The sequence below is a fragment of the Haliotis cracherodii genome, unplaced genomic scaffold, assembly GCF_022045235.1.
Source record: "Haliotis cracherodii isolate W230 unplaced genomic scaffold, xgHalCrac1.p SCAF_4, whole genome shotgun sequence".
Taxonomy (NCBI): Eukaryota; Metazoa; Mollusca; class Gastropoda; order Lepetellida; family Haliotidae; genus Haliotis; species Haliotis cracherodii.
In genome coordinates this window covers 43,911,255-43,925,428 of record NW_027266297.1, presented here as the reverse complement: position 1 = coordinate 43,925,428, position 14,174 = coordinate 43,911,255, and the positions used below count along the sequence as shown (strand labels likewise).

At 42.7% G+C, this 14,174-nt stretch overlaps 1 protein-coding gene across 1 annotated transcript in view; it reads right to left on the bottom strand.

The window, feature by feature from the left end:
- LOC139478195 (guanine nucleotide exchange factor subunit RIC1-like) overlaps positions 1 to 14,174 on the bottom strand; it is an 80,257-nt gene that overhangs the window by 13,564 nt on the left and 52,519 nt on the right. The window contains exons 15-29 of the mRNA XM_071260567.1: positions 13,716 to 13,805; positions 13,263 to 13,428; positions 12,858 to 12,965; positions 11,892 to 12,019; positions 10,248 to 10,376; positions 9,576 to 9,672; positions 7,665 to 7,780; positions 6,873 to 6,919; positions 6,612 to 6,736; positions 5,628 to 5,770; positions 5,073 to 5,159; positions 4,580 to 4,664; positions 1,935 to 2,181; positions 987 to 1,160; positions 369 to 481 (exon numbers count right to left, since the gene is read on the bottom strand). Coding sequence (XP_071116668.1) covers positions 369 to 481; positions 987 to 1,160; positions 1,935 to 2,181; positions 4,580 to 4,664; positions 5,073 to 5,159; positions 5,628 to 5,770; positions 6,612 to 6,736; positions 6,873 to 6,919; positions 7,665 to 7,780; positions 9,576 to 9,672; positions 10,248 to 10,376; positions 11,892 to 12,019; positions 12,858 to 12,965; positions 13,263 to 13,428; positions 13,716 to 13,805 — 1,855 coding nt within the window. The remainder of the gene's footprint in view (positions 1 to 368; positions 482 to 986; positions 1,161 to 1,934; positions 2,182 to 4,579; positions 4,665 to 5,072; positions 5,160 to 5,627; positions 5,771 to 6,611; positions 6,737 to 6,872; positions 6,920 to 7,664; positions 7,781 to 9,575; positions 9,673 to 10,247; positions 10,377 to 11,891; positions 12,020 to 12,857; positions 12,966 to 13,262; positions 13,429 to 13,715; positions 13,806 to 14,174) is intronic.

Here is a 14,174-nt window from a genome sequence, read left to right as displayed (position 1 = left end):
TGAATAACAGCAATTTAATTCACTATGCCGTTACACAAGGAGCCCTGAAATATCAATGTCAGAATACACAGAATACACAAAAAACTCTCACTAACTTAAGAAATCCTGAAACAGGTTATCAAATCATTTCAGGAACAACTCAGGGCACTGGACAGATAATGCAAATGCTACTTATCATGTCTCTAAAATGTAAAATCAGCATCTAAAAGTTGGAATAACAGTTGTATGTCTTTAAATGCTCTCTAATCCTTGCTGACAAAGACCCCCTGTGGCGTACCAAGAATACACAACTCATTCCACATGTACGATGATACCCCAGGGGGTAGTCACTTCCTACACAAGTCTACTGGTCTGTGATTGGGACGTACATGCCAGACTTTTCTTCAGTTGATGGTAGGATAGGATGGGCAGTGGCCAGTCAAACTGCTGGTGGATGTCCCGCAGGGCTGTCACAAAGTCATCCAGCTTGGCTGCACGGACCCTGCAACACAACATTCAGTCTGTTGTATCATCTGAAGCATGACATGGAGCACAGTTCTAGGCCAGGACTGTGACTGGAGATGGGTTTCATGCAGTACAGACGAATGTCTGACTCTACAGTTAGTGAGAGAGTCTTGTTTAACAGTCTTTTAAGTGAGTGAGTGAGTGAGTGAGTGAGTGAGTGTTGAACAAAGATTTTAAATGTATTTCAGCCATATTCTGGTACATCAGTCTAGCATGTCTTAATGTGTGAGGAATGCCATGAGAAGAATACCCTAACAGACACTGGTCATCAACATTAACCACTTTGCTATAATAAACATACGTGGGTAGGGCTCTCCCTGCTCAACAATTAGCTGCTTAATTGTAGCAAGGTACTGCTCAGCTTCCACCACCAGAAATCTACAGGGAGGTGATACACTGCAATGAATGTGTGGATTGGTGTGAAGCAGACATTAATATGTGAGTGATGGAAACCCATGTCTTCACCCGTCTGTGTGTCTTACCTCTCCCTCCGCAGCCAGGAGACGAGCTGGAAGTCGTCCATGTTGGAAGAGTAGTAGCCTAGCGTCCGGATCTGGTTGGAGCTGAGCAGTTTGCGTGCATGCCGACAAAGGATCATATCTATATACACCTGCTCCGCCGTCGGCTCGTTCATCTTCCCCTTGCCTGACACCGACCTAGAACACCGAGGGGCAACAGTAACCATCATTATCTTCCTAAGCTACTTTTCAATGGGGGCTTCTCTTACTCTTAGGTTGGATTAGGGTGCCTGATTGACTTCACTGGGGAGTCCTGACCTTTGTTCCATATAAAGATGTCTCTACAACTAACAGTTGGAGTAGACGCCAGTCTTAACGCTAAGATCACTTTACAAGTATGGGGGCGCAGATCAATCACATGGGCCACTAAAAAATATGAAGAACTCACAAGCTACGAGGTATAGCTTCCAAAATTCAACATAGACAATCTAGAAGTGAGTTCCAGAAAGTGATCTTTGATAAAGACTGATAATAGTCTTAGCGCTAAGGTTGCAGTTCACAACACTCAAGTTAGATTTAATAAAGTTTGGAATCATACAATGGATTTTTTTGGCAGAGATTTCTTATGATTTAGGAAAGGGTTTTGTTGTTTCTATTTATGAACTTTATTGTTACAAAACATAATATGAGTACATTTCACTAAAGTTTGATTGTCATAAGCTCTTCAAGGAGAGCTCCATTTTCATTCAATGTCTTTCTATTTAGTGCCCTGTGTGAAACTGTGACAGCGTCTCTGGGTTGTTAAGGTATTCATTAATACTATGTACATAATTAAATTTTAGTTAACAGATAGCCAAATTTAAACTTGCATCAAATTTTGCTAAGACTGGCAATTTGCCGGAGCCTAGTCTGCCTCTACAGATAACCAAAGCCAGACATATAACTACACAAAGTATTGTTTCTTTAACTCACCCTTTTCTAACCAAAGGGTCAGAGGCAGTATGTTTGAGCTTGTCTTTTGGTTTCGGCAGATCTCGGACTGGGTCAGCCACCATGCTGGACGTCCGCACTCGGCCAACGTTGCTGACATTACTAAAGTTAAATCCTCCTGCGTCTGTTGGTGAGATCGGCGGACTGAGAGAGGCTGCTGGGTAGGAGGACCCTGACCCCACTCGACTGAACATTCCTATTGGTGGAGACATCTCCGCTTCATTTGGATCTGAAAATAACAAGGATTTATATGACACTATTTAAATCTGTTAAACAAGAGAAGGTTAATCAATACATGATTGAAAACATAATTTATGATTTTGGGCATAGCCAGCCAGCGTGGCTGAGTTGGGTGTTTTTATTGTTTAACACTGCACTCAGAAATAGTCCAGCTACATGATGGTGGTTTGTAAATAATCAAGACAGACAATCCAGTGATTGACATCATGAGCATCGATCGACGCAAATGGGATACAATGACATGTAATCAACAAGTCAGCAAGTCTGACCAACCGATCCAGTTAGTTGCCTCTTTAGACAAGCATGGGGACCTATATTCTTACCTTAAAAGTGATTGAGTGATTGTTGCGTGTTAGCAGTAATGAGCCAATGACGAGGGACACTGGAATTGAAGCTAGGTTTCGGGATGATAAGCAAATCTTTAACCATGGCACCAGCTAACGGCTAACGGAGTGAGTGAGTCCTGTATCAAGTGTACAACTACTCAAGGTGTTCCCTGTAAGGGGGATGTTAGACTACATGTGAGGCTGGTGAGTGTTGTATCAAGTGTACAGCTACTCAAGGTGTTCCCTGTAAGGTGGATGTTAGACTACAAGTGAGACTGGTGAGTGTTGTATCAAGTGTACAGCTACTCAACGTGTTCCCTGTAAGGGGGATGTTAGACTACAAGTGAGGCTGGTGAGTGTTGTATCAAGTGTACAGCTACTCAAGGTGTTCCCTGTAAGGGGGATGTTAGACTACAAGTGAGGCTGGTGAGTGTTGTATCAAGTGTACAGCTACTCAAGGTGTTCCCTGTAAGGGGGATGTTAGACTACATGTGAGGCTGGTGAGTGTTGTATCAAGTGTACAGGTACTCAAGGTGTTCCCTGTAAGGGGGATGTTAGACTACATGTGAGGCTGGTGAGTGTTGTATCAAGTGTACAGCTACTCAAGGTGTTCCCTGTAAGGGGATGTTAGACTACATGTGAGGCTGGTGAGTGTTGTATCAAGTGTACAGCTACTCAAGGTGTTCCCTGTAAGGGGGATGTTAGACTACATGTGAGGCTGGTGAGTGTTGTATCAAGTGTACAGCTACTCAAGGTGTTCCCTGTAAGGGGGATGTTAGACTACATGTGAGGCTGGTGAGTGTTGTATCAAGTGTACAGCTACTCAAGGTGTTCCCTGTAAGGGGATGTTAGACTACATGTGAGGCTGGTGAGTGTTGTATCAAGTGTACAGCTACTCAAGGTGTTCCCTGTAAGGGGATGTTAGACTACATGTGAGGCTGGTGAGTGTTGTATCAAGTGTACAGCTACTCAAGGTGTTCCCTGTAAGGGGATGTTAGACTACATGTGAGGCTGGTGAGTGTTGTATCAAGTGTACAGCTACTCAAGGTGTTCCCTGTAAGGGGGATGTTAGACTACATGTGAGGCTGGTGAGTGTTGTATCAAGTGTACAGCTACTCAAGGTGTTCCCTGTAAGGGGATGTTAGACTACATGTGAGGCTGGTGAGTGTTGTATCAAGTGTACAGCTACTCAAGGTGTTCCCTGTAAGGGGGATGTTAGACTACATGTGAGGCTGGTGAGTGTTGTATCAAGTGTACAGCTACTCAAGGTGTTCCCTGTAAGGGGGATGTTAGACTACATGTGAGGCTGTGAGTGTTGTATCAAGTGTACAGCTACTCAAGGTTTTCCCTGTAAGGGGATGTTAGACTACATGTGAGGCTGGTGAGTGTTGTATCAAGTGTACAACTACTCAAGGTGTTCCCTGTAAGGGGGATGTTAGACTACATGTGAGGCTGGTGAGTGTTGTATCAAGTGTACAGCTACTCAAGGTGTTCCCTGTAAGGGGGATGTTAGACTACATGTGAGGCTGGTGAGTGTTGTATCAAGTGTACAACTACTCAAGGTGTTCCCTGTAAGGGGGATGTTAGACTACATGTGAGGCTGGTGAATGTTGTATCAAGTGTACAGCTACTCAAGGTGTTCCCTGTAAGGGGGATGTTAGACTACATGTGAGGCTGGTGAGTGTTGTATCAAGTGTACAGCTACTCAAGGTGTTCCCTGTAAGGGGATGTTAGACTGCATGTGAGGCTGGTGAGTGTTGTATCAAGTGTACAGCTACTCAAGGTGTTCCCTGTAAGGGGATGTTAGACTACATGTGAGGCTGGTGAGTGTTGTATCAAGTGTACAGCTACTCAAGGTGTTCCCTGTAAGGGGGGTGTTAGACTATATGTGAGGCTGGTGAGTGTTGTATCAAGTGTACAGCTACTCAAGGTGTTCCCTGTAAGGGGGATGTTAGACTACATGTGAGGCTGGTGAGTGTTGTATCAAGTGTACAGCTACTCAAGGTGTTCCCTGTAAGGGGGATGTTAGACTACATGTGAGGGTTGTAGTGAGAGACTGACCTATGGCCTTGAGGAACCTGACCAAGTCCCGACACAGCTCCCACTTGCCGGCGTCCAGCGACGCATCCAGCAGGAGCGTAGCGTGCTGTGAAACAGAGGACAAACATATTACCACACATAATGCATTGTATCAGCCAACATACAAGGTTAATTATAACCCACTAACTGTTACTCATAATCACTATCACCTGTCTGCTGACCTCAACCCCACCCTTCTGCTGACCCCTCTCATCTGTCTGCTGACCTCAACCCCATCCTTCTGCTGACCCCTCTCATCTGTCTGCTGACCTCAACCCCATCCTTCTGCTGACCCCTCTCATCTGTCTGCTGACCTCAACCCCATCCTTCTGCTGACCCCTCTCATCTGTCTGCTGACCTCAACCCAAACCTTCTGCTGACCCCTATCATCTGTCTGCTGACCCCTCTCACCTGTCTGCTGACCCCTCTCATATGTCTGCTGACCTCAACTCCAACCTTCTGCTGACCCACTCACCTGTCTGCTGACCATGGGTTTCTCCAGGTTCTGTAGGATGATGAGGTAGGTTGCTGCTGTCTCCAGGGTGTCATTGATGAGACACTCCTGCAACAAACATACCACTCATCAAGCAACTTCTTATAGTACTCAACAAACTCAGAAAACATAAAACATCAGTTTGCAAATAAGACTATATCTTCAAAAACATTAAGGTATTTTAGTGAAAAAAGCATACAAACTTCATGAAATACTTTCACTGTGACCTTGACATATTGCAAAGGTCACCCAAAACCTTTTCCAATTGTGGCCTGCTCTAAGGATGACCGAAAGGAAATGTTTCATGAGTATGGTGTGGTATAGAAACTTTCCTCCGAGGGCAATAGATACACTTGCAAACGCTGCATGGTTTCAAAAGCAAAGTGAGGTGCCAGGCAGCAGTCAAATTGGGACCAAACCTTAAAGCATTCTCTTATACATGGGGCTGCTTCACTATGGCAAGTGACTGTTCACCATCAGCACCATCTTTTTTTCTTGAAGCTCTTTAATTTCATTCCAGTTCTTCTCCAAACTCACCTCGAACAGATCTTTAGGGTTTCCGACAGTGGAGAAGAGGTAGGGCCAGAGAGCAACCTCCGTCTTCCTGGCACAGTGGACCACGGTCTGGAGGTACTCCGGGAATTCCTGGATAAATGCTACGACTCGCGGCAACAATGGGTCTGTAACAACATGAAACAAAACTAAATACACTTTGGTTCAGGATGTCTGCTGGTCAATGGTCAAGTAGGGGACTTTTTCTAAGATAGGCATTTTCAAAATCCATATGCCAGCAGTCAAATGAAAGAATATTGAGTTGCTCTGCATTCTGTTCAGCAACAAGCAAAGGACCACACACTGACAAAATGTTCACATTGAAGGTAACATTGTGATTTCCATGTTAGTGACTTTATTGTTTTGTAAATGGATAAAAACTTCACATTTAAATATTTCCTTCCATTCATAATGTGCAACTACATTACACTGATGACACCTTTAACATCATCCATCAGCTCATGCAACAGTTACAATGCTACTGCTAAAGAACGCTGTGGCACAACCTTTGTTCATATTTGCCATAAATATAAGATATCATCAAATGGGAACAGGCAATATTTTCATCCCTAAGGGCTATAACTCTCTTTTTCACATGATAATAAAGACAGCCTAACCTGGTGCTTTGTACACCATACCACCAGATTCCCCCTAGACAGGACACCAGATAGCCTAGAATTCCCCTAGACAGGACACCAGATAGCCTAGAATTCCCCTAGACAGGACACCAGATAGCCTAGAATTCCCCCTAGATAGGAAACCAAATAGCCTAGAATTCCCCCTAGATAGGGCACCAGATAGCCTAGAATTCCCCCTAGATAGAGCACCAGATAGCCTAGAATTCCCCTGGACAGGACACCAGACAGCCTAGAATTCCGCCTAGATAGGCCACCAGATAGCCTAGAATTTTCCCTAAACTGGTTCCCTGGTGAACTTGTGACCTTGTGACAGCCTCTACCCCTCGGTTACCTGGGATAGGGTCTTTAGATGTGGCCTCCGCCTCCAGGACCTCATGTAGCAGCAGCTCCAGCACGTGGGGGAAGTAGGGCAGCTCCGTGCAGCACCGGGCCAGGTTCAGAGCATGCACACCCAGGCTGAAACAGGCAGCAACACCTCTCACAACTGTGTCATGCAAAGCCAGGAAATCCACAAGTTTACTTTCTGAACAGCTCTAACTTACCATTCTTTCCCATAAATACACACATTGAAGAATGTCTTGGGTTTACTTACTTTCTTCTCAGCAGTTGCCTCAGGATATGATGGAGATAGATCTGACTCTGAAATATATACACCAACATGTACATAACAAAAGACAAAATCCAGATGCTTGTTCTAATGGTAATAATGTTTCAGCAACCTTGACAGGCTGTGGTTCTCATCTAATCAACTAATTTTCTCATAATTCCCAAGCTGAGACACAAATTGGAAAGGTCAAATGAGGTACATAATATTTCTGACCACGCTGTCTATGCATAATATGGCACAAGAGAACTCTCATTCCCTTAATTCTTTCAACATAATGCTGAACAATTATACCTTGTCACGCTATATCAAATATTACCTCAGATGGGTACAAACAATCCTGATATTCCAAATATTCCCCATTGCTATAGACTTTAAAAATAATGTTTGTTTGTTGTTTAATGCCACACTCTGCAATATTCCAGCTATATGACAGCGGTCTGTAAATAATCAAGTCTGGAACAGACAATCCAGTGTTTGATATCATGAGCATCAATCTACTCAATTGAGATATGACATGCATCAACCAAGTCAGCAAGCCTGACCACCCCAATCCTGTTAGTCGCCTCTTACGACAAGCATAGTCGCCTTTTACGGCAAGCATGGGTTGCTGAAGACTTATTCTAACTGGATCTTTACAGGTCTAATAACAATGAAAAGATATAGCAACATAAACATGAATAAATGATGAAGTTCAGTGGCACTGACGAGTGGAAAAACATTAATCTTAAACAGTTGTACAACATTAATTGCAGCAATGTTGAGTCTGCCTCAACTTACAGTTCTCTCAAGGAGTGACAGAGGAAGTGATGACTTCTCCTGGCCGGGAGAAGAGACATCGTACACTACAGCATCACAGGCAGCGCCCAGGATAACCGCATCCTCAAACAGCACAGCTGCAGACACACAATACACAACCTTACAGGGTGCAAGACAGTAGAGGCGTTGTTGACTGTTTAACACCCTACTCATCAATACCACCTATATGATGGCAGCCTCTATATCCAATTATAAACCTATCACGGATATTAACCATTGTTTTGGACTCCTCTTGTTTTTTCGTAACAACCTCTTAGGAGGTTTTCCATTTTCCTTGAAAGACCTCCACTCAGGTTGAGGTTTTACTTTTTCCTAGAAACACCTCATCCTGGGTATGAGGTTTTACTTTTTCCTAGAAAGACCTGATGAGTTGAGTAGCAGATGGTGTTTGGACTAACTTTACATACGCCCAATGTTCTAAAATTGAAGACTAGAATTGAAATCTTTTGATTAAGGATGAAGGGAAATGAACCTGCAACCTCTCATATCGTGTTAAGTTTTGTAACCAACTGTTTTTCCACTGAGCCATCGGGGCAGGTGATGAAAGGTTGTTTAATTTTACGTCATGATGCAAATGGTGTTTCTCTCGAATGCTTTGATCAAATTACTTTTACACTGCGATACACTGTATTGTTTCATTATAAGGTATTCCAATGTTTTCTTATTTTTTCTGGTATTTCTTGCATTTAGATGGTTGATAAGTAAGTTAAACACTCCTCCTCGGTTTTGGTTAAAAATGTAAAACCTAAGGCTTTTCCCTCGCTTGCTGTTTTACATTTTCAACCAATACCAAAGACAAAGTAGACAACAGTCTTGCTAGACAACAGTCTTGCTTGACAACAGTATAAGGATCTATACCGAAACATCACCTTTACAGCAATTAAAGAAGTTATTATCCATAAACTGTGTCTACTTTGCCATCGGTCACATTCTAAGTAATGCCTATCAAACAATACAATACCGAGGAGTCGTGTTTTATCCTCAGCATCAAATGTCCAAACCAGTGATTGATATTATGAGCACTATCCCATGACATCTTAGTACGATAGTACCCAATCAACAAAGTCACGGAGACTGACTACCCAATACATTTAGTCAACTCTTAGGGCAAAGAAAGGTTGCCGGGGACCTACTTTAACCTGGAGTCCCCAAGTGGGTGGACAATGAGTTCAAGCATATTGAAAATACTTAACCTCTACTCTTCATTCTATTTTGTCCAAGAGTAAATATTGTCCAAGTGTGACATTCGGGGACACATAAAGCAAGTGATTACACAAAACAGAAAAGCTCATGACATTAACGTTTCTTTCTTTCTTGTTTAACGCCTCACTCAGCAATATTCCAGCTATATGACGGCGGTCTGTAAATAATCGAATCTGGACCAGACAATCCAGTGATTGATATCATGAGCATCGATCCACGCAATTGGGATACGATGACATATGTCAACCAAGTCAGTGAGCCTGACCCTCCGATCCTATTAGTCACCTCTTACGACAAGCATAGTCGCCTTTTACAGCAAGCATGGGTTGCTTAAAGACTTATTCTACCCCGGATCTTCATGGGTCTCATGACATTAACAAATCAGTGATAACTGATATTGCATTCTATTCGTCCTCGGGAGTATACAACCCAATGCTGTGCTAGGCTCTACAAGGAATAGCATTGACATTACCATTTTATCCAAAAGGGCAGCCATTTACTACTTGGTGATTAGACCCAAACAAAGTCACCTGCCTCAGACAAGGCCATACCGGTACTACATGAAGCAAAGCCCTAGAGACTGCATGGAGGGAAGCTAGCAAACAGAGGCCACCTACACACTCCTCCACTATGGGAGGCACAGGGACAAAAGCATGGCTTTGTACTCACCTAGAGGATAAATGTCCACTTTGAATGGCAACATTATTCGTTTTGACATGAAGTTGTGAGCTTTTCCTTCATTCTTAGGAAACAAAGGTAACCACACCTGCAACAGATATCCTTATATATATCTCAAACATCTTCCTTCCTTCTCATCACATTTCTAGATCGCAACCAGGCAATAGTAACAGCTTACGCAACTCAAAGGAAATATCTCCAGAAATATCTTACAAAAAGACACTAAGGCATCTAATGTTTAATTACAGGTGCACTGATTATTTTCAAATAAAAGCAAATTAAACAAGAATAAAATTGAATAAATAAATAAAAATATTCATAATTAAATAAAAAACATTAATATAAAAGTAAAACTTATTTAATATGTAGTTTTCTTTGCTAATCTTTTAAAATTGTTGTATGTTGGGTGAAATATCTTTGTGAATGAACATTGAAAGTAAAAAAGGTTACTTCAATTCCTGTGTAGAACTGCTCATATTTGAATTTTTTTACTCAAAGTCAAAGTGGTTAACAGACATGATAGGAAGAACAAAAAGACAATTTTCAAGATGTTAATTTTATTCCATGTTTATGAAATTTTGAGGCCCTATTTCAATAGATCATTTAATAACGGTTATACAGTATAGCGGCTAAGGGCTATAGCTAGCTGGGCCTTTGACTGACCTTCATCCCATGTGAGCCACAGCCCAGCCACATGGCCTCCAGTAATTGCATCTTGCCCAGATTGGCCCTGGAGGTCGTCCAGAGATTCTCTACAGAGGTAGCTACGACAGACGGCGGACAGAACGGCACCTGCAGACACACCAATACACTGTACATGGCGTACTTCATAGTGTTTACATACTGTGAAACCATCACAATGATTAGTGTCAGGCACAAAATGATTCACTGATGTAGATATGGTTGAAGGAGATGTGCGGATGGAAATTTGGAACATGTTGCTAGTTTCTTCAATCTTGCTGATCACAACAAAAACCCATTACTCCAGACCTTGCTAGACTGGAAACCCTGCTTTCCTAACAATTACTGTTGGTGACTTTTACAAACAGTGAGAACTTTCTGTAATATTAGATCATCATTAGGGAGTAATCTCCATTATATATGCACATAGATGTTCCTAAATGTAATCATCTGAGTGAGTGAGTGAGTGAGTGAGTTGGATTTAACGCCACTTTAAACAGTATTCCAGTTATATCACGGCGTGTCAACTTAATGTGGGAGGAATGCCCGAAGTGATGCAGGTCTCAGACGTTTACCACTTCAGGGAAACCCAAGAGCACGGGTATGGTGCTGACAAACCAAGAAACATAACTGGGGCGAACCGGGATTCAAACCCACAACCATAGGTTTCTGGCGTGCCCAAGGGACGCAACTCTGCACAGCGAATCGCAGCGCCTTTGACGACTGGGCCACCCGTGCCCCCTGTAATCATCTGAAAAGAGGGGGTGGAGAATTAATGAGGCCTGGTCTAACAAGGTTTACTGTATGCCATATTTCTTGTCTCTAATGTTCACTTTTTTCTAAAACATATGAAGTACACATGTACCAATTTTCTTGAAACTTGTACCCAAGAATGGGGGTGAGGATTATATTCACTTTTACTGAATGTACATAAGTACATATATATTTTTCCATGACATTGACATGACATTGACACTGACATAGTTTATTTCCATAAATAACCATGCTCACTGGTACATGGACATAGATACTTGGACATCAGCCCCTTTCAACAGGTAGAAAGTGATTGCTAGTGATTGGCATAGCCAGCAATATTCTAGAAAAAACACAGCAACCTGGACATGTACAAATGAATGATAGCATGAGCAACGATCCATGCCATCAGGGAGTACGACACACAATCACTCACTGCAACCATCCAGTAACTCTGCTTTCATTTCGGGGAACTCATGTATTACAGTGTTGTTGGTTAGTTGTTATTTGTCTGTTGTTTAATGCCACACTCTGCACTATTCAAACTATTTGACGGCGGTCTGTAAATGATCAAGTCTGGACCAGACAATCCAGTGATTGACATCATGAGCATCGATCCACGCATTTGGGATACGATGACATGCATCTCCCAAATCAGCTAGCCTGACCACCCGATCCTGTTAATTACCTCCTATGACAAGCGTCGTCGCCTTTTACAGCAAGCACGGGATGGTGAAGACCTATTCTAACGCGATTGTTCACGGGAATACAGTGTTGTGAGCAAACAAAAAGTACTGCATGGCATCTCCTGTCTTACAGTGTCGTGAGAAAGTAACAAGTACAGCGTGCTGCACTAATGAAAACGTCACCTACCGATCTATATTTATGATCTTCATCTTTGATCTGAGGACCGGTGCGGTCTCGTTGAAACATCAACAGTTTGCCCGACACATTCAGCAACATACTCTCAGCTTCTTTGGATGTATGCTTGATTTGTGTTCCTGCAAGCAGGGAAGTACAACAGGGTCAAATGTGATGGAGAACAAACGTTCCATATGTCTTCTGACAAACAATCTTCTTAAAGAGTCTCTGGTCTAAGTGGAATCAGCCTGACAAATGATCATTGGTGAACATGTCAATATATAGATGATTAAATAGATGTTACTTCTTATCTTATTGTCTAGACACATAATTTGAGCCATTTACTTTTCTATGGATGGGGGATGAACTGGTTGAGGGGCACCTGTATAGTTTATATGTTACCTGACTTGGATGTGAGGGAGGGGAGTGTGAGGCCAGCTACACACAGGGGGTGGGGAATAAACTGGTTGCGGGGCACCTGTATAGTTTATATGTTACCTGACTCGGATGTGAGGGAGGTGAGTGTGAGGCCAGCTATACACAGGGGGTGGGGTATAAACTGGTTGAGGGGCACCTGCATAGTTTATATGTTACCTGACTCGGATGTGAGGGAGGGGAGTGTGAGGCCAGCTACACACAGGGGGTGGGGAATAAACTGGTTGCGGGGCACCTGTATAGTTTATATGTTACCTGACTCGGATGTGAGGGAGGTGAGTGTGAGGCCAGCTACACACAGGGGGTGGGGTATAATCTGGTTGCGGGGCACCTGTATAGTTTATATGTTACCTGACTCGGATGTGAGGGAGGTGAGTGTGAGGCCAGCTATACACAGGGGGTGGGGAATAATCTGGTTGAGGGGCACCTGTATAGTTTATATGTTACCTGACTCGGATGTGAGGGAGGGGAGTGTGAGGCCAGCTATACACAGGGGGTGGGGAATAAACTGGTTGAGGGGCACCTGTATAGTTTATATGTTACCTGACTCGGATGTGAGGGAGGTGAGTGTGAGGCCAGCTACACACAGGGGGTGGGGTATAAACTGGTTGAGGGGCACCTCCTGAATTTTGCTGATTGTAACTGCTGGATCTGAAACAACACAAAAAACATGTACACTGAAAAATACTACAAAAAAACAGAGCAACTCTGCTCCACAATCCAGTCTAAGATGAGACATCTTAATCAGTGCCATGTTAGAAAATGATACGATGTCTCTGATTTATTCAGATAAAGATAATAAACTTCGAATTAACAGACAAAAAAATGTTTTTTTATATGCCTTTCATAAAGCCTTCTAGAACTGCAAATTCCACCAAACCTAGTCTTTCCTTAACATAGCTTGCTTTATGACTACAGGTATGTTCAATCAATAAGATTTTCACTTACTTGACTGAGTATTTTTCCTCTCCAAACTAAAGAGCATGACATGGCTGTCAGCACAGAAGATGATGAGGATGTCCCTGAATGTGTTGAGGAGGAGGACCTGAGCAGGCACCTTGGTTATCTGGGCAAACGTGTTGTCCAGCTTAGTGCCACGGGGATAGAATCGGATCTGAAACAGGATTAACAGATGACAGATTTCTAAGGCATTTTTTTGTAATTATTTGTTCTATGGATCTGTTTTTCTGTTAACAAATTTCAGAAATGAAAGATAAAGTACCAGTTAGCCAATAGTCACCTTTTGACTCGTCAGTCCAGCAATATTTTTGATGTATTTGATATTTGAAAACCAAATAATTTTTAAGAAACATAGGCAGTTCTCAGATTCATCTTTATTAAGATAAGCAAGAAAGGGAAACACCTCTAATTCCCTGATTGTATAACATAGGAAAGTCTCACCTCGTCCCTCTGCCCTGGGATGTTGTAGCAGGCCAGGCAGATGAAGTCCTTCCACCAAGTGATGCCGCCTGACACAACCATGTCTCGCTCCTGCAACACACACAACATAATCAATATCTCACACACAACATCAACATCACCACGCCCATTATCAATATGACACACACATCAACAACACACACAACATCATCAATATCTCACACACAACATCAACAACACCACGCCCATTATCAATATGACACACACATCAATAACACACAGAACATAATCAATATCTCACACACAACATCAACAACACCACGCCCATTATCAATATGACACACACATCAATAACACACACAACATCAACACCACGCCCATTATCAATATGACACACACATCAATAACACACACAACATCAACAACACCACGCCCATTATCAATATGACACACACATCAATAACACACACAACATCAACA